The sequence below is a fragment of the Fundulus heteroclitus genome, chromosome 23, assembly GCF_011125445.2.
Source record: "Fundulus heteroclitus isolate FHET01 chromosome 23, MU-UCD_Fhet_4.1, whole genome shotgun sequence".
NCBI classification, from domain to species: Eukaryota; Metazoa; Chordata; class Actinopteri; order Cyprinodontiformes; family Fundulidae; genus Fundulus; species Fundulus heteroclitus.
The window spans coordinates 4,567,517-4,593,764 of NC_046383.1; the positions used below are offsets into that span (position 1 = coordinate 4,567,517).

At 39.4% G+C, this 26,248-nt stretch overlaps 1 protein-coding gene across 1 annotated transcript in view; it reads left to right on the top strand.

Annotated features, from left to right (window-relative positions):
• The first annotated feature begins 1,262 nt into the window (after nucleotides 1–1,262).
• The window catches only part of xpnpep2 (X-prolyl aminopeptidase (aminopeptidase P) 2, membrane-bound), a 28,365-nt gene continuing 3,379 nt past the window's right edge, over nucleotides 1,263–26,248 (top strand). Inside the window, exons 1-20 of the mRNA XM_012861668.3 lie at nucleotides 1,263–1,384; nucleotides 1,849–1,910; nucleotides 2,146–2,256; nucleotides 2,362–2,425; nucleotides 5,044–5,148; nucleotides 7,012–7,098; nucleotides 7,260–7,403; nucleotides 9,138–9,239; nucleotides 9,345–9,426; nucleotides 9,606–9,807; nucleotides 9,887–9,976; nucleotides 10,053–10,162; nucleotides 12,274–12,351; nucleotides 15,299–15,370; nucleotides 15,454–15,514; nucleotides 15,604–15,673; nucleotides 15,841–15,945; nucleotides 19,488–19,547; nucleotides 22,736–22,812; nucleotides 22,914–23,003. Coding sequence (XP_012717122.2) covers nucleotides 1,285–1,384; nucleotides 1,849–1,910; nucleotides 2,146–2,256; nucleotides 2,362–2,425; nucleotides 5,044–5,148; nucleotides 7,012–7,098; nucleotides 7,260–7,403; nucleotides 9,138–9,239; nucleotides 9,345–9,426; nucleotides 9,606–9,807; nucleotides 9,887–9,976; nucleotides 10,053–10,162; nucleotides 12,274–12,351; nucleotides 15,299–15,370; nucleotides 15,454–15,514; nucleotides 15,604–15,673; nucleotides 15,841–15,945; nucleotides 19,488–19,547; nucleotides 22,736–22,812; nucleotides 22,914–23,003 — 1,872 coding nt within the window. The 5' untranslated portion in view covers nucleotides 1,263–1,284. The remainder of the gene's footprint in view (nucleotides 1,385–1,848; nucleotides 1,911–2,145; nucleotides 2,257–2,361; nucleotides 2,426–5,043; nucleotides 5,149–7,011; nucleotides 7,099–7,259; nucleotides 7,404–9,137; nucleotides 9,240–9,344; nucleotides 9,427–9,605; nucleotides 9,808–9,886; nucleotides 9,977–10,052; nucleotides 10,163–12,273; nucleotides 12,352–15,298; nucleotides 15,371–15,453; nucleotides 15,515–15,603; nucleotides 15,674–15,840; nucleotides 15,946–19,487; nucleotides 19,548–22,735; nucleotides 22,813–22,913; nucleotides 23,004–26,248) is intronic.

Below are 26,248 nucleotides of genomic sequence, written 5' to 3' on the forward strand. Positions count from 1 at the left end.
CATCCTAGCTTATGTCTTGAGAAATTGCTTCAAAATGTCCAAGTAATGCTTGTTCCTCATGACGCCATCTATTTTTTTTATCAAGGACACCAGTATCTCCTGTAGTAAAAACCCTCATACGACATGATGCGGCCACCAGCTTACTTCACAGTAGGGAAGGTGTTCTCATTCAGGCAAGCCTTTTTCTTTCAAATGTAATTTCATCAGGCCAAGAGACTTGTCTTAAAAAATCAACATCTTTGTCCATGTGCACATTTGTGAACTGTAATTTGACGGTTTTATATTGTTTTAGAGTAATGACTTCTTCCTCCCTGAGTGGCCGTTCAGCCGTTTTACTGTGGATAATAATGCTCTCTTTACAGCTTAGGCCAGCGTCCCCACAACGTCTTTTTCAGTTGTTTCACACATTTCGCACCGAAACATGTTAATCTCAGGGACAAAGAAGCCGTTTCCTTCCTGAACCATATTACAGCTGTATATATTCCCATGGTGTTTACATTTATCATAATTATTATTGCTATTATTATGATAATTATTTTAAAATAGATTAAGGGCACTTCTAGGCATTTGGGAACTGTACCCAGGGATAAGCAAGACTTGTGGTGGTCCAAACTCTCTTCAAGAAATAATATGTACAGTTCTGTATTTTGCTTTTTTCTATCATGTCACAAAAGGAGGCAGTGATTTTAAGGTTTTGCCTTAAGACTCATCAATAGCAGTACCTCTGTTTAAATCAAATGTTGTGCATCAACCTATTGAAAGCTTGGAAAGCCATCGCATCATCATTTTGTCTTACCCAGATTGTTTAAAGAGATGATTGTTGTCTATGAAAAGCCAACACAAATTTATGTACACTTCTTAAGCTGAAGAAAGTAATAAAAAATGCCAAAACGTTGTCTCTCTCTCTCTCTCTCTCTCTCTCTCTCTGGATATTACAACAATTCACAGCAAAGATGTAATCCCCACTGACATAAAACATGGAAGGTTTATTCCAGAAATGGAGAAAACAAGTGAGAAATAATGTTTGATTATGGAAATGTTTGGAAAAAGGTGACTGGGACATGTTTTAGATAAGGAAGGGAAGAATTATTGCTCTGAAGGCCTCTGTAAATAAATCCTACCAGGAAAGGAAGGGCCGGAGAAGGAGGACAGGGTGAGTGGTGGTGAGGAAGAGGAGGAGCAGGAGGAGGGAGAGAGAGGACCGCCCCGCCCCCCCACACATACACACAAACACACACACACTCACTCCCAATATTGCCGGGCACTCCTTGTCACATAACCTGCATGCACATCAGCTCAGCCGGCAGTCAGAGAGCAGGATCTGTTTGGCTGAAGATGCCTTCCACCGTCTGGCTGTGGGCTCTTTCTGTGGCCGTACTGACGGGTAAAGAGTTTGTCTTCGTGCTGTTTTCTGTCTCTGTTCTCTTTATTGATGGCCACTGCTTCTGCTGTAATAATTACTGAAACCCTGTCTGTTAGAACTGGTTTGTAGCAGACAGAAAAATTATTTCACTGCACTAATAAAAAAAAAAAAAAAAAAAAAACAGCCCAATCAACAGTGAAAACCTGTCATGTGCTTTTTAGTGCCGTTGTCTTACTAAATTGTTGTTTTTGCACAGCGATTGGATTATTTTTCTGAATTGATAGCATCCTTTGCTCTAACTTTTTGTCTCTGTAAATCTCCAGTTTTGACTTATTGACTGCACACGTGTTTCAGAGAGCTAAAAAAAACTAAACCGCTCAGCAGTATAAGTTACAGAAGAGCATCAAGCCAAACTGCTCTGTGCTCCAGTCTCTAATTATTTGTCTTTGCCGGTCTTTTTTGGCTCTGTCTTCACGTTCTTCCAGGAAACCTTTTCAGCGCTGCTGCGTATGAGCGAACTGAGAGGAACTGCTCCCTGACTCCACCGGTAAGACTCAGCTGTGACCGATTTTAACACCCCAAACAATAAACAAGTTATTCATAAAAATCTTTTAACAATTAAGTGTCAACTTTGCCCTGGGAGGATTCGCCCAGCGTTAATGATTACAGAGAAGGGTAGAGTAGGAGATAACCGAGCCGCTTCCTGGGATTTAATGAAATGTGGAGACTTTTGCTTCCATCTGTGCGCGTCTCATCTTTCTTCCTGTCCGTGTTTGTTGCAGTATCTCCCCAGCACAGCAGTAAATACCACTCTCCAGCTGCAGGAGCTACGGGAGCAAATGCTTCCCCTGAATATCTCTGCCTACATCATTCCTGGCACCGATGCTCACCTGGTACATCTGCTGTCTGTCATAATTAATCCTTCTGGGTTTAAAAACCTGGTCTCTGTGTGTGTGTGTGGATTTGATTTCCTGCGTGTGTTTTTTTTTTTCTGTCAGAGTGAATACATCGCCCCACGTGATGCCAGGATGGCCTTTATGACTGGTTTTACAGGCTCTGCAGGTACAATCCTCTCCTCCTCTTCACCCTCCTCCTCATCATGAGTCAAAACCCCCACATCTGAGCTCCTCTACTTTCATCCCACATCCTCACCAGCTCGTCATTCATTTGTTTTCAACTCTTTCACCCGCCGCTTAATTGCGTCCTCTCATTCGTGGCGCCTGTCCTCACAGAGTACGCTGACTGCTGATTAGCCAGGTACAGAACCAGCGGACGAAATGACTGATCGTTGGGGCTTTTCTCGGCTATTTCACGGGGGAAAAGGGTTACCAGATCGGTAAACTACAGTTTGTACAGGCCTCTGCATTTTATTTTAGCGTTCTACTCAGCTGTTGGAATCAAATTAAATCTTCACCTTCTGGCCACTTTATCGGGTACATCTGTTCGGTTGCTTTCTATCACAAATTGCAGCATAGTTGTCGGTGCCAGATGGGCTGGTCTGAGTTTGTCGGAAACTGCTGATCCACGGGGATTTTCGAGCACAACCATCTCTCTTAGGCTTGCAGAGAAATGTCTGACGTAGAGAAATTATCCAGTGGGAGGCAGTTGTGTGGACAAAAATGTTCTGTTTAAAATGTCAAATGTCAGAGGGGAATAAGATGGTTTTAGATGACGGAACAGCACCATGAGCTCATTACAACCAAGGATGGCAGAGAACCATCTCTGCATGCAGAAGACCACAACCGGTGCCACTCCCATCAGTTGAGACCTGGACAAAGAGGCTACAATTTCCATAGGTTGACTGAAACTGTACAGAAAAAAAAAAACGTTGCCTGGTCTGATGGATTTTAGCTACAGGGGTCGGATGAAGGGGTCAAAATTTGGCATAAACATCAGATATCAATGGTTCAGACTGATAGTGGCTTTTGTACCGGTGTGGGGAATACTTTAGGCCCTTATTATCAATTAAGCATTGTTTAAACGGTCTACCTCGGTATTGTGCAGACTATGTCTGTTTTTTGATAACCACGATGTACCCATCTGGCTGCTTCCAGCAGGATAATTTACCGTGTAGCAGGACTCAGAACGTCTTGGAGCTGCCAGGGATTTCTACGTACTCCAGTCGTCTCCACCGTCAGCAGATCTTAATCCAGTAGAGCACCTTCAGGATGTGCTGGAGCAGGGGATTTGCATTATGGATGCGCAGTCGACAATTCTGCAACAATTGCCTGCAGCTGTCATGTCAGCACAGACAAAAGCATGGCTAAATGTTTCCAACATCTTGTTGAATCTATTCCATAAAGATTTAATTCTGAAGGCAAAAGGCGGTTCAGTCTGATACTTATATAGTCCAATAAAGCTGCAGATGGATGCATCCGGTGTGGGGCTGAAAGAGAGGAATTAAGATGGAAAGTCATTTTACGTACTTCTTTTCTATATTTTGCAGCTTCGAAATATCCTGAATATAGCTTGATCTTCTAAAGATTCATATTATCTTAAACTTTTAGAATTTTTCTGTTTTGTTTAGTTTTTTTTTGGGGGGGGGGGGGGGGTTGTTCTTTCTTTTTTCTTTTTTTTTACTGTTATGTCTACTTAAGATTCAATCCTGTACTTGACCATTTCCAGTTTCCTTTGTTTGTTTCCTAAGCCACGTGACTCTCTTCATGAAAGCATAAAAGACTCACTTAACCACTGTCATCTTTGCAGATGAATTTAGACTTGCAATCTGTCACAAAGAACCAAAGTCTTATATAGTAACACAATGTGGAGGGCAAAAAAAATAATGTGTTAGCCCCAATTAGTTGATTCCCAAAGAGCTTTTAAGTAAGAACTTGTCATACAGTAAATGATCACCTGAGAGATAATGGCAGGTCATCTGCTGAGGATGACATGCAGCTTATTAAGTACTCCACATTGAAAACACAATGCACAATGTGCTCCTTTGGTCAGTTACATAGACTGGACTGAAAAGGGAGCCAGAGCCCGAAGGAAACCTTTCATTGATCTTCCCTTTGCATCTGACTCAGGCAGCGCAGTTCAGGTTTCTTGATGTGTTCTTTGCGGTACTGAACTATCTCGAAGCATTTTGGATGAGACGATAAAACATCTTCAAGAAAGAACAAAATAAATTAAGTAGTCTGTTAAACACAGGCTTGTCATGACTTCGAAGAGCGATACTCTCCAACAAATCCTTGTTAAAGACTGATCGTAAAATGGATCATAAATGGATCGACAGATTGGGCCTTTGTTTGCTGTAATGAGGGCCTTCATCCCGTTTCTAGTGGTGAAAGCGAAGCTGAACCAAAAGGCAAAGCTCTCAATTTATCTGTACTGCTATAGTCATCGGATCTGGGTCATGACTGAAAGAGCAAGAAACCAAATTCAAGCAGTAGGAAAAAAATCCTTTGTAAAATTAACAGGCTTACTGCTGGAGATAAGAGTAGACTGGATATTGTTGCTGGAAAAAGTGATGTCTGTCCTGAACCAGGATGCAGGACGCAATAAATGGAAATGTGATTAATACACATTCAAAAGAACCCGTGGGACCTAGGAAGCTGTGTACAAAGAACTTGGGGGTGGTTTAAAACCTTTTCACTGCACTGTATAACGTCTGATATTTATAGTTTTTGTAATTGATCACTAGCCACTTGATGGGGCAGCTGTTGTCCTACTTTTTTCAGGCACTGCTGTTGTCACTCAAACTAAGGCGGCTCTGTGGACGGACAGCCGCTACTGGGTGCAAGCTGAGAGACAGATGGACTGCAACTGGGAGCTGGAAGAAGATGGTATGGATGATTGTACTTGTGCCTGTAGTGATGGCAACCCTGCACACATGCATTCCTTTTGAATTGTTGTGGGGTGTTTTTATATTTCTATTTTCAAAAATAGCCTTTTAAACACTAAGCATGTCATTACGGGGTTTTTACGATGCAATAGCTCATAGAAACAAAGCTTGTGTTCTCATGAAATATTGCTTTTGCACATTTTGGGAGTGCTTGTTGTTTTTCAAATGTTTCATCCCAGAGATATTGAATAGTTACTGAGTGTTATTTTTTTTTTCACAAGGGTAAGGTTCATGAAATGTAATGCTCTCATATTCTGAAGAAGTGCTGAATTATTATTGAAATGTTAATAGAAACATGAATCACCAATATGTTGTTGTTTTTTTTAAATTCTGGTAATTTTTTATTACGTCCCATGATAAATGGCCACAGCAGCCACACATCCATCATTCAAAAACAGAACAACACTTGTGACAATTTTAATTCAAGAAGTAAAACTAAAAATGTCCTACTTGTCAAGTCACAGTGATTTGATTTTGGAGAAAAAGGGGAACTTCTCATGCATTAATGATGCTTACAGCTAATTAGTATTTCTAATAGCTAGTAACCATTAATGCTAAAAACTGGTTTGGATTTGTAATTGCTACTAACCCTTTTTGACAATGGCAAGCTGACATTACTAATGGATGGTTACCATTTATACAAGCAGCTTAGCCTACTATTAATTATTCATCATTTATGCTGGCATAAGTTAGCATTAGCATTGCACTAGTTAGCTAGTTAGCATTGCCAGTGGCTAGTGAGGGGGGCTGCAGATGAGTTCTACTACTCTGTCAATAACGCTGACAGCAGCATGACCAGATACTTGTTGCACACAGCTGTTTCTCATCCATAACACACTTAATCTAGCAAACTGATTCTCATGGTATTTGTGCAGAATCTGGAACATTTCTGGGGACAGCTTTTGCTGAGGACGGATCATCCAAAATGGCAACTGTCCCACTAGGAAAAGTCCGGTCACCTTAATTATTAATACTTTTGCCATGGAAATAAAATTCACACCAACGCAAGGCAAGTTTATGACCCCAGATATCATCAACAACAAACGTAATCCACATATACAAAGAAATCCAAACGCATTAGTCTACCGACAAAGTTATTGGTAAAAAAGTGGAATTACAGAGAGCGTACTGAACCCACTTTTCCTTTATGACGAAACTAGTAACATTTTTGGTGTGATTTTCCCCAATTCTTCTACAAGAACTGTCTTCAAACCTTAAAGACAAAACCTTTTTATGCACTCTGAAACTTAAGTCTGTCCATTGGATAAAAATAAAGTGACTGACTTGGCTATTCTTGCAGTTTTACTTTCTTTCTCTAAAACCAATCAAGAGTTTTCTTTGGCCGTGTATTCAGGACTATTGTGTTGCTTGGAAATAAAGTTTTCAAACTCTTATTAAGACTAATCTGGTGCATTTATCAATACATCCTTTCTTCAGTTACATGAAGTCTGCCAGCACCATGTGCTATAAGACTGCCCATGACACAATATTCTCACTTGCAAGCTTCACGTTTGGTATCGGGGTTTTTGCATTATGTGTTTAACCATTTTTGCATTTGTGCTCAATGATATCCAATAAGTTCAGCCTTGAAAATACTGGGAGGCTACATTTCCCAGTATTTCAGTGGCTTGTCCAAACCTTATGGCAGAAATTCTAAACAACCTTCACCATGCATTTTCTTCAGGAGATTTACTTTCAAACGAATCTACAGAGCTTCATTTTATGATTTTTCTTTACAAGAATCTCCAGATGTTTTATCTATATTTTGTGATGTCAATCATAAAGATTAGCTTTGATGTTTTAGTTTCCATCATTAGTGTGGCAGAGTGGCTCATCTCAGAGGTACCACCAGGAGGCAACATCGGCTTTGATCCCTTCCTCTTCTCCCTCCGTGAGTTTTTACCTATTTACCTCAGCTGTTAGTCCAGTTTGACATCAATAAAGTACCAAGTAGATGGAAAATATTGATAGGGACATCAGGCGCCATCCAGACTGTTTACTTGAGATTGATTCTGTTTAATGGGTGTAATCTTCTGCAATTTGCTCCATTAGAGACCCAGGAAAGCTACGACATGAGTCTCGAGTCCAGCAACCGCATCCTCAAGTCCATTCCTGTTAACCTGGTTGATCAAGTGTGGAAGGAAAGACCTCCTCTCCCACCTTACAACCTCACCCGTCTGCCTGACAGAGTCATACGTAGGTCTTCAAACACTCAAATACATATAAACTGCAGCCTAGCAGTCTATCTGTTCATCTTTACGCTGATAAATACCTGTAAACTGGAAAGAGAGCAAAAAGCAGCACTGCAAACAACCATAAAGAGGCTGTTCATGTTTTTTTACGGTCGGCTGGCAGACTGAGCACTAACTCAAAAGGACTAGAGCAGCCTGCAGATAAGAAAGTTGTCTCAGTATTGGTCTTATTAGTCTTTATGACTGCAGATTAGAAAAAATGGAACAAATAAAGAGCGCCATAAACCCAATGGTCTGTATATTTCACTGGAAAAATCGTTCTGTGCATGGCTTTCAGAACATTTCTGACAGCCAGGATAAGAAAGGTTGCTCTTATATTCTTGGCAGACTGGATGGAGTCCATTAAGTAATGAGGAATAAAAAGATGACTTGAATGCTAAGCAAACAGGCCCAGAAAAGTTTAATGTGGTTTTATGCTCAGAAGATGAATTAGATTTACAGAAGAAAATTATTCAAATAAACTAAAAAAAATGGATTACATTGAACCATTTACTTTTTCCCTAACCAAAGATTATTTGAATTATTAACTGGCAGAATACATTGTGTTGCAACATAAATCATACTCCTTCAAGGTTTTCACATTTTACAGCCTCAAACTTCAGTGTATTTTACTTGGATTAATCAGAAAAATTATTAACTCAAAACAGTTGCAGGAATAAGAAACAAGTATTCAGTGCAGTTACATATGCAAGTCTTTAGTGGTTCCTCTCGACAATCTTTGTACATCTACAGAGGGAAATAATCTAAATGGATGGACAACATCTCTTTTCAACACAGTAATTTTTAAGCATTGCTACAGCTTCTTAGTTTGATTCCAGTTTGTACTTTAACTAGGCCAATATGAATATATTTAGATTTAACCCATTTTATCAAAGTTTCCAACTCAATGAGTACCTTTATTTAACTTAATCAATCTTTGTAATGCTCTTTGACAAGCAGAGAACTCGATATTCGAGCCAGACACTGTGCTGCACTTTAAAAAGTTATTTAAGAGAAAACACAAAGGACCAGTGAGCAGGAAGGCAGAACCTCAGCGGGCATTAGCAGGAGTCTGGTGAAGTTGAGAGACAGACAGATCCAAAGGGCTAGTCGAGGCTCGTTGTCACGATATCAGTCCAGGTCATGTCCAGAAAACAGAAAGCAGCGCAGAAAGACGGGTTCGAGGTCAAAACTTGGAGTCAAGCAGAGAGAAAGTCTGGACATCTGCTTGCACTAAGTCATAAGTATGCAGTATTAAAAGGAAGGTGAACAGGTGATGGGGATGAAGCTGATTGGTGCAGTGGGAGGAGGATCACAGATGCAGCAGATAATCTCGATTGCAGGAGGAGTGTGGAAGGATCTTCTCAGTCGGCCGGGTCAGAACATGACAATCTTTCCATTAAATCTGACCAACTTCCCTGATCCCGCTGAAGAAAAGCATGATGCTGCAGCCACCATGTTTCATCATAAGAGATTTACAGTGTTAGTTTTCTTACAAGCACATGTAGGCCAGATTTGTGGAATGCATGGCTAATATTTTACCTAACAACTGATTCTCCAACCTGAGCTGTGGATCTCTGCAGCTCCGCTCGACTATTTCTCTGAAAGCCTTTTGATGATCATTTTAGATAACGAAGCAGTTAAATTAGTCTGGATTCGTTTGCAAGGCAATGTGAATGTAAAACGTTTAATTTTTCAGAAAGAACGTGGCAGATGAAGGTGGATCAGATACGGAGTGTGATGACGAGCAATCCATACCAGCCCACAGCTCTTCTGCTTTCAGCTCTGGATGAAACAGCCTGTGAGGAAAAAAAATCACCATGATGTTGTTCAAACTAATAAAATTTAATAACAGCTTGGAACTAAATGAGAGTCAGGGATGATGTCTGTTTCTTGTTTTTTTTAGGGCTCTTCAATTTGCGTGGAAACGACATTCCTTACAATCCCTTCTTCTACTCCTACACACTTCTAACATTAGATGAAATCTGGTCAGTCATTCATTGTTTTGTTTTTTTAATTTATGTCTATTTATTGAGCAACCAAGCATTTATCGTGACTGGAAGAGCTTATTCTCAAATATTCCCCCAGAAATCCACAAAATGCCCTTATAAAACCCTGCTGTGGTCCATATCAGCGTGCTGCGTTTTGTCTTTCATGGCCTCTACAGGCTCTTTGTCCACACAGACAGAGTGAGTGAGGACTTGAAGGTGTACCTGAGTGCCTCCTGTACCGGACCCCTCTGTGTGCAGCTGAAAAGTTACGACTCTGTTCGTGAACATCTGAAAACCTATGTGGCTCAGCCCGAGGTTAAAGTCTGGATTGGTACAGAATACACAAACTACGCACTTTATGAGATCATAACACCTCAGGTATGCATTTAAAAATTTCCTTCACTCGTCTTATTAGAATTTTTAGATATATATATTCATGATTGTTTGTCTAATATAGGAGAAGCTAATGACATCCTCATATTCCCCCGTGTTGACAACTAAAGCTGTGAAAGATGAGACTGAGGAGCGAATACTCAGGGAAGCTCACGTACGTCTTAAACGCAAACAGAAGTTGTACCAATAAAGAAAAAGTGAACACAAAACGTTACATACATTTTGTCCAGGTGAGGGATGCGGTTGCTGTTATCCAGCTGCTGATTTGGCTGGAAAAGTCTGTCCCGAAGGGGAATGTCACCGAGCTGAGCGCTGCAGAATATGTCAATTACTGTCGCAGGTGAGTCAACAAATCCATATACAACCAGATGTTTACATAAACTGAGCGAAAATAGTCAACTGTTATTTTCTAGTTTTTTGAGAACAAATCTGCGTAAACCTTTCCTGGTTTAGGTCAGTCAGGATTATAGCAATTACTTTCTCCAAATTCAGAAGTGTACATAAATTACAATTAAAATAACTTTTTAAAACACTATGGTGAAAGCTCAAATCATGCCTTGGCTTTGTAAGATTTTACTGGTTGAATCTCAATACCTGAGGAACTAGAGGTACACCCTGTGGAACACCTCAAACCAGCTGCTTCCTTTTAAGACATTATGAGAAAACAAATCTAAAGTCAGGGAGGGTTTTAGGAAGAGATTTAAGGAACGCAACAAGTCCAATTTGTCGTTGGGTACATTTTTCAAACACCTGAAGGGGCCATGTTTGTCTGCTTGAACAAGCATATGCGAGCATAGAAACCATGAGGATGTTCAGTCACACTGTCCACGAAGTAGACTGGGTTTGTGTCCCAGAGACGAAGCTCTTTTGCCGTGAACTATTTGTATCAACCTCAGAACCAAAGCAACATTTGTGAAGATGGTGGGTTAAACTGTGAGTGAAACGAGTCCTGTGCCGACATAGGCTGAAAGGCCTCTCAAAGACAACGAAGCCATTTCTCCAAAAAGCAACATAAAACGCCAGATTACTGTTTTTAAAAGGACTCGAGGACAGATGTCTCATTTTTTTGCAGTTATGTCCTGTGGTCTGATATGACTGAATTTAAAGTGTTTGCCCATACATTTCGAGGAAAGGCTTGACTAAAATCCTCATTTTGAAGTATGAAGGTGGCAGCTTAATGTCATGTGGATGTTTTACTGCAGGAGTGACGGCTGCACTTCAAAAACTAGATGGCATCTGGAGGAAGGAACATTTGGAAATTTCAAATGGACTGTGAACTTTAGCATACAGCCAATTTATTTATACAAAGTGGCTTAAAGGCAATAGAGTTGATGTTGTTGAGTAACCATCACAAAGACATGATCTAAGTTTCGGAAAATTTGTTGGGAAAGTTGAAAAGGTTGGTGTGAGAAGGTTAGGCCACAAACCCAACCCGGTTACACCAGTTGTGAGAAGCTGGAAGATGGATACCCAAAACATTTGGTCCAAGTCACACAGTTTAGCTCGTAGCAGTGTTTTTGTGAACAGTTTTCAATATGCATTTTGAAGCATTGCTTTAAAAAAAGATGGATGGAAGTGGCAAAATAACAAAATAACTTCCTCAATTTCGTAAAAAAGGTTTTATGTTCGCTTGACTTGGCTTTTGGCTTTTCCATAAAAAAGAGTTGATGAGTAAAACAGGAGATGGAAACACCACTGCTGCATACATTCTGACGTAACAAACATTTATCTCACATAATTGATCAGCTGTTTCCTCTGTCGTCTTCCCGGATATTCCCATAATGCGCATAGAATCGCATTTCTTTCTCTACATCTCCAGACAGCGTGTAACATTGTCAGTACTAGTTGATATTTTGTCACATTCTCGAAAACCCTTTCCCATTTTTGTCAGGTGTGTGATCCATGCTAGTTCGCAACTTCCACGTCCGGTTTATTGCATCAACTAACATTAACTTCTGATGAAATTTCGCTTTGCATTGCCTGGTTTCCATACACTGGTTTCGCTCCAAACCAGCGGATGGAAACACTTATAATTCACATTTTCGTCTTTTTTTCTTTTTTTGCGACACTTTAAAATCTCACTCATAATTTGCATGACAATTGGATGGAAATATTGGGTTAAACTTGGACCAAACAGGCTGTGAAATACTGCGGAAAATTTGGAAAAAATGAAAAATGTCTCAGAAAACCTTTCTCATTATTTTGGCATTTAATCAGTTCAAATAATGTTGGTAACTCTAACTGACCAAAAAGTTTAGTTTGATTTACTATCAGACACACAAAAAAATATTAGTCTTAGTGTGTGTATGCATGTAAACACCTGTTTTCAATTGTGTATACACAAAGTTGCAGAAAACTAACATGGCCCACTTTGCCGACTAAATTGATATAGTATTTATATATGTACAGTTTTTTTGGAGTTGGATGTCACAGCTAATGTAAATGTTGCAGCAAACAGAAGGACAACAAAGGACCGAGCTTTGAAACAATCTCTGCAAGTGGACCGAACGCTGCTCTTGCCCACTACAGGTGAGACAAACTCATGTCATCCTATTTTTGATGTTCTACTTTTTAACAAGCCTTTTTTTTTATTGAAACTCTCTTTCTAACTTTAGCAAACAGATAACTTGGAAGATAAAATAACAAGTACTTCTTTAAAGAGGGGGAAACATTAAAGACAAAAGATATTACACCAAAAAAAAAGTTGCCGGAGATTTCTTTACTAATACATAACAATGTGTAAACCAATTTCTGCAAAAAAACTATTCACAATCAGGCTATCAAGAAAACACTCCCTTCATATTGGGATTTTAAGTATCAAGACACAATAAAAAAATGGACCTTTCCATTTTCTCAAATGACTTAACGGAGCAATGAGCGAAATTTCATTATTTTAGATAAAAATAGCTAAAAAATAGTATTGTGACAAACTAAAGGTATCTTTTTAGATGGATTATGGCTAAACATCACACACTATCCATCCGTGGTGTTCTCCAATCTCTTGTTTACGCAGCCAGGCTGGCTGTGCATGCACGTATGTGCACGTGAACAGCTGCCACTCAGGGCTCAGCCACTCCCTGCCCATAAAATGCCACCGCCAGGCACTAAAAATGGAGGAGAGTACAGCCACTGGATCAAAACATTCTCTTACTAACAGCATTATAAAGTTATGAGTTACTTACTACTTCACTTCACACTTTCCTCTGAAATGTGATGCTGTTTTGCTGTGTTTTTATCCTTTGCAAATAAGCTCAGAGGAACCGATGGATGAAAGGGGAAAATGAGTGCCAAGTGCTGGAGCAGGTAAAGACAGGCGTGGCTTGATGCACTTCTTGTTTTGGTCTACTGTCAGTCCTCAAGCTCCAACTGGTGATGAAATATCGCTTATTGCTCCTTTTAGACTCATTTCGAGAGTATGGAAATGCACAAATGATTTTGCAGAGATTATTGACTGTGACAATCAGCTGCCACCTGGTGACACAGTTGGTAGCACTGTTACCGTGCAGTAAGACAAGACTGGCATCGTTTTGCATGGTGTTTGCATGTTCTCATTGCTGCATTTTATGCATTTCCATAAGTGGGTTCTCTTTGGGTGCTCCAGTCTGAAAGCATGACTGTTATGACAATTTTGAGAGAAGAGTCTCTCTAAAATGCCCTTAGGTATGAGTGTGTGCGCGCATGGTTGTTTGTCCTGTGTGTCTCTGAATAGGTTAAAATGTCTATTTTATGGTTGTATGACAGCGTTCTAATCATTACTCACTTTCTTTAAAATGTGGTCGTCTTGCTTAGAATCTTAATGATAGATCGTTAGGGTTTGTGTTTAAGTCTAAAAGAGAGGCAGATTTTGGCGGGATTTTTGTTCAGAGGTGACAAATAAACACAAACATTACAGAAATAGAAATAGAAACTTCAGAGACTGAAAGTTGAAAGTAACACCTTTAAACAAATACTATGTAAACATCTGTGCTTGAGTCACTTCTTTAATTTGTCATTTGTCACTTTTCCATTTTGTCCGGCATGCTTATATTTTTTAACTGCATTTCTCGGATTGTTGTTTATGTTCATGCTGTAGGAATAACACATGGTTTTCAAAGATTTTTTGAAAGTAAAAGTCAGAAAATGTGGCATATGTTGATATTTAAGCCCCTTTTTGCTCACAAGCCTAAATTAAATCCAAGTTAGCCCATGAATATGTGTGTAGAGTCCATTTGTGTGTAGTTTAATCTCAGCGTCAATGCAGGCCTCCGCAGTTTGTTTGAAAAACATCAGTGAACAAACAGCAAACATGTGGAGGAAGGTGCTTTGGTGAGATGAGAAAGACATTAAACCTTTTGCTTACACAATCCGTGGCAGCAGGCCAACTTTTTACATCCTCCCTGTGAAGCATAATGGAAGCAGCATCATGTAGCCGGGACAGGGAAGGTGGTCGGGGTAGATGGGGAGATGGATGGAGCTAAAGGCAGGTTAGACATGGAGGAAAAAAACTTGTCAGAGGCTGCAACAAGCTCGAGCCCAGATCAAGGTTCACCTTCTTAAACATACAGCCAGAGTTACAATATACTGGTTTGGATCAAATAATATCTATATTAGAATCAGTGCCAGGGCTGAAAAATGGATATTCACAGATGCTTTTCATCCAGTCTTACTTAGCTTGAGCTATTTTGTAGATGAACGATGGGCAAAAATGTCTGTTTCTAGACATGCAAAACTGGCTTTTCCACATTGCCGCCAATATATATATATATATATATATATATATATATATATATATATATATATATATATATATATATATATACACACACAATGTGTGCATTCTGGAGCATGTAACGAATGTAATTTCCCCCTGGGATCATTAAAGTATGTCTGAATCTGAATTTGGTGGTTATACAAAAACTATTTATTCATTAAAAAAGTATATATAAAGTAAACATAAATCACCTTTTTACTTCACAGTTATGCACTTGTTGTTTTGTTGGTCTGTGATATAAATACTACCAAATACGTTGAAGTCTTTGGTTGCAATATGACAAAATGGGAAAATGTGCACACAGGTTATTATTAAAATGGGGGGAAAACCTCATGCTTTTAAGTGAACAAGGGAATTTGCACTTGCATGGTGTTTGAGTAATTACACCATGGAGACAGTTTGTCATAACTGTCTCAGGAATAAGATCAAAGATGTCTCAGTGCTGGATTTATCTTGAACCATCTGAAGGTATTACTGACAGTCAACCAACTGCTCTGGTATCTAAAAATAAAGAAATAGAAACTCTTTATTCAACCTTTTTAGTCTTCAGTTCGAAACTTGACACAGGTGTTAATGTTTAGAGCGTTCTCGGGAAATCACTGAGTTCTGGAGTAGTTTTCTTTTTATTGAAACTCGGCTTTTGAAAAAAAAATTCTGTTGTATTTTAACAGTAAACATTTGTCAACGTATTGCCAGCATGATTTCCTGTTATTTTATTTTCTTCAGCCCGTCAGAAGGGACCAGCAGGAGACTGACGGTTGATGAGATGTACTTGGTTGACTCCGGCGGCCAGTATCTGTGAGTAAAAAAACGCTCTCTTCCAGTTTCACTTCAGGTCTCGTGCTCTCCAAATGAGTCAGGCTGATTCTCGCTACTCTTAGAGACGGGACCACTGACATCACTCGCACAGTTCACTGGGGGACACCTACAGACATGCAAAAGGTGACCTTCACATCAAATAGCTTTTTTGTATAAAGTCATACACCGAATCACGCATTTCAGACATACAGTACTTTACTGTTCATTCACAGGAGGCCTTCACCCGAGTGCTCATGGGCAACATAGAAATATCACAAACTGTTTTCCCCTCAGGGACAAGTGGTGAGTAGAAATCCACTGAGCACATTTTTGAGTTATGGTTACTCACTCCCATCCCTGAAACGTGTCTTTGTGTCACCACTAGAGAGCTCTCTTCCTCCACATCATTTCGTCATGTTTCTGCTGCAGGATGTTTGCTCTATAAGAGGCTTTTTTTTGTGTCTCAACAGGCGTGCGTATAGAGATGCTGGGCCGCCGGGCTCTGTGGGAGGTGGGCCTGAACTACGGCCACGGCACCGGTCATGGAGTGGGAAACTACTTTGGAGTTCATGAGTGTAAGGGTTTTTCATCAGTGGTTTTGGATATGATTTTTTTTTTTAAACATGTTGCTGCAGGGAAACAAAAATACCAGTTTATTTTTTTTTTTTAATAAACATTGCAAAGTTAATTACCAATGCACAGAGAGTTTACACTGAGCTGAAGTCGGAGGTGCTGCGTAGAATTACAAAAGCTGGCAAGGAAACATCTCATTTTGCAATACAACCGCTTGTGATGTGGTTACGTACTTGAGTACCCACATCAGCTGAAGAAAATAAGCCACAGCGTGACAGTGGGTGAGGAGTTTATTAGAGTGCTGTGAAATAACACCTCTAATCATTTTAGATCACAAAAAATTGTTATAAGACAAAAAAAAAAACAGAGTGAATACAAAATGCAGCCGTGAAATTAAGATTTTATTTAGTAAGGGGAAAAAATTCTATTGAAACCACCCTTGCGGTATGTGCAAAAATTTACTATCTCTGAAATCTGTCCCCTTTACAGCAGCACCTGCCATGAATCTTTCACTCTTTGTTTTATTTATCCACAGTGGAGGATATTGACGCATGTGCAAAATCTGTTGGTCGTGCATAAAATCTTAAAGGGATTTAAGTTCAGACTTTGACTGTGAAAGCTTTTTTGGAGCCATTCAAACTGGTGCAGGTGTGCTTCTATTGGTTGTCCTGTTGCCTAACCCGAGTTCTTCATCAGAATTGTCTGATAGCGAGAGGAATTCGCGGAGCCTTTAATAACACAAAGTTATGGAGTTTCTGAGCAACAAAGCAACCACAGACCATCACATCGCCTTCTGATTTGTAGGCAGGATATTATTTTTTGTAATACCCAGTTAGTTTTACCTCATGCTTTCCAAAGAGTTAAACCTAAAACAGTGGGGGGAGAAATAACATAAGCTTACTTACAGAGCAGTATGAAATAATATGCAATGATACTTTTTTATATAGATGTTTTTATTGTTGTTGGTTTTTTTAGGCAAATGTGAGTCAGATTTTTATGTTCATTTTGTCAGCAGTGGTATTAACCTGTGAACTCTTCAATGATGCTGTCTTTGCCCGGTCTCTTTCTTACTGAATCATGACCTCTGACCTTGACAGCAGCATCTGAGGCCGGCAGTGTATAGATGTTCTTTTGTGACCACCTGGTGAGACACAGATGCATTTGTTAAGTAATTTTGTTAACCAGACCCTCCTGTGGAGGTTCATTGCTGTTCCATTTCTTTGACATTTGTGAATAATGTCTCTCACTGTGTTTGACTTTGTTCTCCTTTTTTGGACTGAAAGACATCAATCTATTTATTTATTCACAAATATTTTATTGTCCCTCATGTGGAACTCTGTCTTTGTTTTTTTCCGAAAATACTACAGAAAAACACAAATAACCAGTGGTCAACACACGTTATTTCAGAAATAAGAAGAACATAGTCAAACGTGTCTAGGATATATAAGATAAAATATATCATGAGTTAAAAGATTTACTGTTGCAGAATGTGTCTAATAAAGTTATCTCCTCACACTCAATAATATTATTAATAATAATAATAATAATAATAATAATAATAATAATAATAATACATTTTATTTATAGGTGCCTTTCTTGACACTCAAAGTCACCTTACATCAAACATAATAACAGATGTGATATTAAAAATCAAAAAACAGTCAATTAAAACACAAAATACCATTTAAATTGGACAATGCAGTTGAAATCAAAGGGTGTATGTTAGTTCAAACAGATGAGTTTTGAGTTTGGATTTGAAATGTGAGTCAATAAATACAATAAAAAGGAGACAGAAAGCAGCAAATTGCACTTTTAGAACGGTAACGCTTTTGGAATTTACTTTTTAAGCTGCATTTAGAACAGAGGAACCTCTTACATTTGTTTTTAGTTGCTGCTGGTCTTTTAGTACATCCCCCTGAAATAATGCTGCATAGTCTTTGTACTGTGGGTGAAAAAAGGGCCTCTGGTTTCTCTAGTATTCTTTATTATTTTTTTAAGAATAAGGCATAACGTGTTTTTAGCCTACTTCGTCTTGTCAGAAAGGTTCATTCCAAGAAATGTCTTGAGCCAATACAACTGGAAGGAATCAGACCTGTAGCAGAGTTAGTAGATCTTAATTCAGCTGTTCAAGAATTTAGTCAGTCACAGGTAATTCATTCATTTAAAATGTTCTTATTTACTTGAAATGAGACCCGATTTTAGGAGCAAGAGATTTGAAAATCATTTCCTAAAAAATTTTTTGTTATAAACTAGGCTAAACCTAGTTTAAATGCAGCAAAATAAACTCACTGGCTTTTAAATTTCTTCAATATTTTCTTCTAAATTAAAGTGCCTTTAGCCACAAACGTTTGGGTTTTAGATGTGTTCCTGGTCCAAGGCACCCGAATCAAATGGTTGAATTAGGTCCTCGGCATACAGTGAAGTTCTCCAGAGTCCTGCTAATGAGCAGATTATTTGACTCAGGTGTGTTGAAGAACATGTAAAACTTGACGGACCTCGAGGACTGGAAATGAAGACGCTTTTCTAAAAGGTCTCGCCAAATTCAGCCACGTTCTTTATGCCATATTAAATAATTCCTCTGTGTTTAGTTTCATAGTTTGTTCAAATGTTCTGTTCTTTGTAAATTTGGATTTTTTTTCCTCTCAGATCTGTTAGTCGTTTGTCCCTTGCTGGTGAAGATGCTCAGTCATCCAGGTCATGGTCATTCCAAAAAAGTAAAAAACAAAACAACTGGACTTTTTTCTGAAGTTTGAAGACATTTCGCTTGCTATCCCAGAAGCTTTCTCAATTAATCTCAAGTAATGTGAAGCATCAAGCTTTATACTACTGTCCAACAAAGGCCGTGTAATGGCTTAGATAACATGCAAATTGAAACCGAAACAGGTCCACCCCCTTAGTAATGGGGAGTCATTTTTTGTCCCCTGGTTTAGTAGATTATTTATGTCATTGTCATCTATGTCGATTAGTCTCCTTCCCGCAGACTCCCTGTTTTCCTTCTGGCTCAGCTGCTCCACATTTGCCCCTGATTAATCCACCTCCATTCATGTTATTCATGTCTTCCCTCAACATTAAGGCTCAGATTACCATTGTTCATTGTTGGATCCTCCTATTATGCTGCCTGTTATTCTGGCCATGCCCCATGTCCAGTTTTTGTAAAAGGTTTATTATAAACCCAATCCTGTAACATTTAGAGATGATTATTCCGTCACAGATCCAGCATGAAGAACGGCTATTAAGCTTTTCTAGTTCTTTTGCTCTAACCTCTGCTTGAACCCTAGCTTCTGAGGTCCACACTAAAACAGCAACACCCTAAAACCAGCTGCTCTGAGGAGAGTGTTTTAAAAGGGGTGTGTTGTTTTTTAATCTGTTGCATTTCTCAAGAAAATATGCTAGTGTGTTAAAACAATACATACTATCATTTTGTTTAGGTTTTTTTCAATCACGAGGAAACAGTATCACAGGGGAGATATATCAGATATGTTTTCTGTCACTGATTTCCTGCATTATAATGTTTTAAACAACGTTTTTTGTCATCTCTTTCCAGGGCCAGTTGGATTTCAGACCAACAACATTCCCTTTAGGGCTGGCATGTTTACGTCTATCGGTGAGCTTTTTTGTAAACTTACCACAACTCAGGGTAATGCAAAACAAATGTTCTTGTGATTCCTGGCTCCAGTCATCGAGTACCTGTGTCCTGCCTGTTTAGCAAGTTTTCCCGATACACCTAAATTGAATAAATGGCTCATTAGAAGGCCAGTGTTCAGCATGATGGCATGCTAAAGAGGTAACTAAAGGATGTGAATCAGCTGTGTAGCGCAGGGACACGTGTATGCCGGACACTGGGACCAAAACTGGACACCGCTGAGCCAAACTGAAATCATGTCAGTAAGAAAATTATAAACGTGCCTGAATCTCGAGAGGTTTGATGGAAATTAAAGTATTTCAGACAAAGAGATGTTAATAACAGAAAAGATAATCTGATTGTGTACAAAGAGAAGATTCCAAATTACTGAATTAACTGTGAATAACTACCCCTGTGGGATTTAAAAAAACACCTAAATAGTACCCCTCTCACAACATGAAGAAGGCTAAATTCTGAAAAAAGCAACATATCATGTCCCAATCTAAAGAAATGCTAGAACAAGATGTGAAGCAAGGTTATTGAGATCAAACAGATTGAGAAACGTTATAAAGAAATATTTAAGAATTTGGGACTCCAGAGAACCCCATGAGAGCCATTATCCACAATGAAATGGAGTTGGACTTTTCCAGGAGAACTCATCCAGGAGGTCACAGAAGAACAATATCTGAAGGATATCAGAACATCTATGGACGATTTCCAAGATAAAACCCCCAGCTGACCAATAAGAAACCATCAAACATCTTGATGATTATGAAGACTTTGAGGAAAGTCTGATAAAGCATGTCTGATTCTGATTCTGAAAGATTCTCTGGACTGTAAAGTTGTTGCTCTGTTACATCTGATTTTAAAACAATCAAAAACATTTTACCACAAGTCAAACATGGTGGTGTTAGTATGATGGCCATGGCAGGTTTGCAGCTTCAGCAGCCTGGACAGTTTTCCAGCGTGGGACGAACGATTCTGCTCTCTGCTAGAAAATCCTGCAGTAATATTGGGAAACCCTGATATGTCGGGCCATTGGTTGATGGCCTTAAGCTCAAGGGAATTTGAATTTGGCTGTGAAGCAGGACAAACTCCCCTAAATCTACCTCTGAATGGTTCAAATAGAAATAAAACACAGGTTTTAAAGTGGCCAAGCCAAAGTCTAGACTCAAATCCAACTGAGATGATGTGAATGCACCTTTAACAGACTGTTCATGCTAGATCCCCCGTCAATGTAGCTGAATCCAAACAATGCTGTGAAGAACAGTGGACCATAATTTGTGTAGCGATGTAAAACACTAGCCAGTTGTCACTACCCCTTGATGGCAGCTGTTTCTCTCAAGGGTAGCACAAGGTTTAGGGTAGGGTGACTATGTTGAGTTGAGCAAATAAAGGACACTTGGCCCAGTCAGGAAACACTTTAATGATCCTCTATTTGGTTAAAGATGACTTATTATCTTAACATATTTAAAGTATGCCTTCTCTATCTGGTTAGAAAGAATAGTTGAATAACAAACTTCATGAGTCACAAGTCAACAAGTAAAAAAGGACTTAAAAAAATCTCTGAATATTTAATAATATAAAGAATGACTCCTGTGAATTAGAAAATTTACTTAAAACAATAATACCTCACTTTTTGAGCCATAATCGACAAATAAACAAAAATCTGAAATAATCAAGAAATCTATTATTTTCCATTCAATGTAATAATGGGGAAAAAATAGCAGCCTCACAAAGACACTTATTTATCAAACAAAAATGCATGTGCTCCATTCTTTAGTTTTCTTCTTAATCCTGATTTGTTCCCATCAATATTTGGCTGCAAGGATGGTATTGCTTATCAATTTTGTTTTTCAACAAATAAGTATGAGAGTCTTTGCAAAAAGTGCCTTTGAAATCATGTTGCTCAAGCAAAATACCCTTAAGTGGCTCAACAGACCGCTGGTTCCTCTCCTTGATCTACTGATCAGTGAGAAACCCCTCTCAACATTTGCAATGTGTGAGAGAAGTGCAAAGACAGACTTAAGATTGCAGTCTTAAGTAATTCTGAATAACATATCATTTCAAAAATGTTTGGTCCACTTCTGTTGCACCGTAACCCTTTTTCCAGGTGCAACAACACCTGGAAAAATGCCTCTCTGTGAGCAGAGATGAACCAGCCACAAGGCAGCAGCTCGGGGTGACGTCACATGATAGAAAGGATGTCTTATTCCATGCATTAGGTCCGTCATTTAAGGAAATGCCTATAGGTCATTTTTATTAATCTATGAGACCGTTTTGGATTCTTAAGCGAACATTTCAGGATAAAAAATTGTTGTTTGATGTTTGGTCACCCTAGTTTACTTTTTCACACAGAGCGAGGTTTGTTTGGATAGCTTGGAAATCAATGTTTGACAATTGCTTTTTGAAGCTACTGGTGGCGACTTCGCTGCGCTGCTCTTGGTAGTGAAGGAAAACTAGAGGCGACAGTCCAGGGCTGCCAACTTAGCGACTCTGTTGCTATATTTGGCAACTTTTCAGACCCCTCTAGCAACTTCTACTCAAGAAAGCAACTAGAAACAAATTTAGTGACTTTTCTTTGTGCATTCAACCACTTTACTTGAAAGCAACAATCTGTCTACTGTCTCAAGACAGCTGCTACAGCTGTGTGGAGTCTCCCTGTTCCCTCAGCGCGGTCTCACAGGCACAGGCAGCTGCTTCGTCCTGAAGTCCTGCATGCAGTCAGACCAAAGAGAGCAGAGAGGAGACCTGCTCTGTTTTCACATTGCAGATGTATAACACTTGCGCAAAGCTGGGGTATAAATATAATGTAAATATAGTTCATAATCTAGTCTCTTTTTTTTCTCTGAATCTGTTGCACTAAAATAATTACCTGATTACCACACAGCTTGAATCACGTATTCACCTTGTCCAGTTTGTGTTCCCCTGATTACTATGTTTTTGGTAAAATTAGATGTACATAGGGTGGATCTAGGCATTGCATAAAAATCCATACATTATTTTAAAAAGTAATGTTAATGTTGCATTTCCTTTATATCAGAAATATCAGACATTTTAACGTCTGTAAAAATGTCATTGACCACCAACATGGTAAAAAAAAAAAAAAAACTATAAGAAACCCTGAGAAGTGTTTATGTATTGTGCATCTGTTTATTTTGTTGTTGCAGAACCGGGATATTACAAAGAGAATGACTTTGGCATACGGATTGAAGATATTGCTGTGACCATACCTGTTCATACAAAGGTAGAGAGAAAACAGAACTTTGTAGCTCTTCTGAAAAAAAATGTTGGTGATTCCTCAGTATCACGGTAACCTATTCAGTAATGGACCTTTCTGTTTCTCAGTACGGACACAACTTCCTGACATTTGACACTGTGTCACTGGTCCCATACGACAGAAAGCTTATTGACACCTCGCTCCTCAGTGCAAAACAGGTGAGAAATGTTTTACAGAAGCAGTCTCTCAATTACAAAACATCAGGCAGATGCAAACCAATGAACTATAACATGCTGCTATCCGTTTCCTGTTTTACTTTGTAAATATCTCTGGGGTATACGTTGGTGTGACACAGACTCTGTCTTCCTTTTTCCTGCAACTTAAGTTCTAGTTTCCTCCTAAAATCCCCCTCTCACACTTGTGGTTGAAGCTTTTCTGCAGCACTGAGATCAAAACAAAGAGCAAGAAAACAAAACCACGTGTTGGATCGACTTCTGCATTTTGTTTTTGTGAAGTTATTTTTAAAACGTTACTGTTCAAGGCAGATCTAGGTTTTTACAAAAAAAATATAACTGGGTAGCCATAATCTTGTTTTTTTCGTTTTGGTTAAATGTATTTTTCATTTTTTTTTAAAACGGACAATCAATGCCTTTTAAATGTTTCAACATACACGAAGCAAAGATCGCGGTGCATCCACTGTTACAATTAGATCAAAAATGACCAATTTTCTTCTCAAATAAGAGGATTTCAAATAGGGCTTATGATGGGTACTTAAGTGTCGTGAATGTCTTACCTTCATTATGCCAGTGGTTTGACTGTCCCAAGGTTATAAAAGACCCTATTAAAATGTGAATCATTGCCATTTAAAACATAATTTCAAGCTAGACCTCTAGGGGGTGATTAACAGGTAAAGAAGCGGTATCCTTGTGCTTCCACTATCTTTACCTTTTAATGCCTACCTGCCTAACCTGACCCTTGCCAGACGTATGTCGCTCCGCCTAGCTCCACTCGCATCCATCAGGGACATCTTCCATACAGAGTGATTTCTCCAACCAATTTTATTGTCTAGCCAATCAGGACGCAGGGCTGGAGTTTCATAGATGTGACGTAGTGGAGAAGCGACCGTGAGACTGTTTTGATTCAGACAGCAATGGCGGCTCGCATCGAGGAAGCAAGCGTTAACATTGCTGCTGCTATTTCTTCCGTGTTGTCCAATCTACCTAATATTGTTTCATTATTAGAACATTAGAGAACGACTCTGAAGGCTTTTGTTGGTAGAAACGATGTTTTCGCCCTTCTCCCGACCGGATTTGGCAAGATTTGTTTCCGGGACGCGTCCGTTGCGATTAGCGGTTACCATATTAGGAGGCCTTTAGTCCTCGACGCGGTCGGCCCGGGATCGACTCCGACCCGCGGAGCTTTGCCGCCTGTCTTCCCCCCTCTTCCTCTTCCGCAAACACATAAAAAAAAAAAAAAAAAATTTGTTTTTTTTTCCTGCGTCGCTCTCATCAGCGTCACGGGTTAGCTTCGGTGTGAGTGGTTGAAATAGCATGGCGATAAAGATGACAGACAAGTGGCTTATCCATTCATATGCAAGGATTTTTGATGAGGCCCAGCCTTCAATAAAGGCAATTCCTATGGAGAGGTCCCAGATGGATGTGAGTGGAGCTAGGCGGAGCGACATCCGTCTGGCTAGGGTCAGGTTACTACCTGCCATGATTTAACTAGCAAACTTCTGTTGTCAGATAACCTTTAATTATAATTTCCACACTGTGCAATAATGCCACCCAACTCCCTAAGTTGAGGGAAACAGTCAAGCCTGTTGTAGCCGCATTAGTCGACGATAAGGTAGCCCTGCTCTACAAACTGAAAAAGAAAAATGAAAATTTAAACAAGTGAACAAGAATATGCTCAAGAAGACCGTAAGAATCACGGTGAGCGCCTAGCATCGCTTGAGCTTCCCCTGCGGTCCGCAGGGGAAGCTCAAGTGATGCTAGGCGGAAATTGAGAGGTGCTGCGAAGGGCTGCAGTCCGATAATGGCAAGCTTAAGGCTAAGCTAGACATGCAAGAGGGGAGAAGCTGAAGGAAGCAAGTTCCTTTACCAGGTTAGTGTGCTTATCAAAGCCTGATGCCCAAACCAGGCCCCTGAGACAGACCTTGGCCTGTCCTAATCTGCTTTCCACTACTATCAACACAAGGAGAGAGTGATTCAGGAAGCCCAGAACAGAGAGAATCTGAAGTATGAGAACAACCTGTTCAGGATTTACGAGGACTACACCCCAGAAGTGGCTACACTACGAAGGGAATACATGTTTGTAATGTCCTACTTGTGCAAGATGGGTCTGTAACCTCTGCTGATGTACCCGACAAGACTTCGGATTACAAAAACAGACGCCACCTGCACAGCGCTCAGCTCAGGAATTTATTCAGGCCTTTAATGGCCCTTCCTGTCTGGGTACTCCTGATGTGCGTGTGATATGAGACTGCCTCTGTGGTAAATCCTTAATGTTGCGGCTGCTGCTGTGCAATTGTTTTATGTTTACCTCAGCAATGGACGATACTTTGTCATGAGCTGTTCAGTGGTGGTCTTATATTTATCTTTGACGAGGTTTGATTGTGGTTTGGTGGGTTTATACATGTTAAATGTTACCTGCTAGGTGGGTCGGAGTGTTTTATTTAGGTAGTCCTTTTATGGAGGTGTTGCAGTTAAATAAAGTAGATGTGCTGTTCTAGAAGCTGTTTTTACTTGGGAGGTTTTGGAAGGGAGGGTCTTGACTGTCACTGATGAGATGATGTGGGGGTTCTTTGTGCTCAACCAGAATATTTGTGGTCATTTGCGTGTCCTCTTGATGTTTTTTTATATATATTTTGCCTGAGTAATATGACAGGTAATTCTAAGATTGTTGCTTGGAATGTTAGGGGCCTGAATTCTCCATCAAAAGGGGAAAAAAAGCTCTGGTACATATGCAAAAATGTAAGTGCATGAATTGTGTTTCTTTAAGGAACTTGTCTCAAGAACCAGAATAATGTTAATTTAAAATGTGGGTGGGGCAGCTTTTTCATTTAACGTTTCTGGTAAAGCTAGAGGCATCGCAATACTAATTAAATTTTAGGCTTAACAGTAAGGCCCAAACTTTTATGACCCCCAATTTTTTCCCGTCTTGTTGGAGTGCTCCCTCGCCTGGATTTGCATCTTCTGATCATAGGAGGTGATTTTAATCTATATTTATACCCTAGACTGGATTGGTAATCTGTTAAATCGAGCTATACTATACTATACTATGTCTAAGTCTGCTTTCTTTTGAAAGTATTGTATTTGGGAGCTTTAGCAGTTTTTACACCCACAGTATGTTTTCTCATGGCCATCATTACAGCAGGATTGACTACATTTTTATGAATAATAAAAATGTATGAATAATCAGAACTGTGAATGTCAACCCATACTAGTCTAATCTATTAATT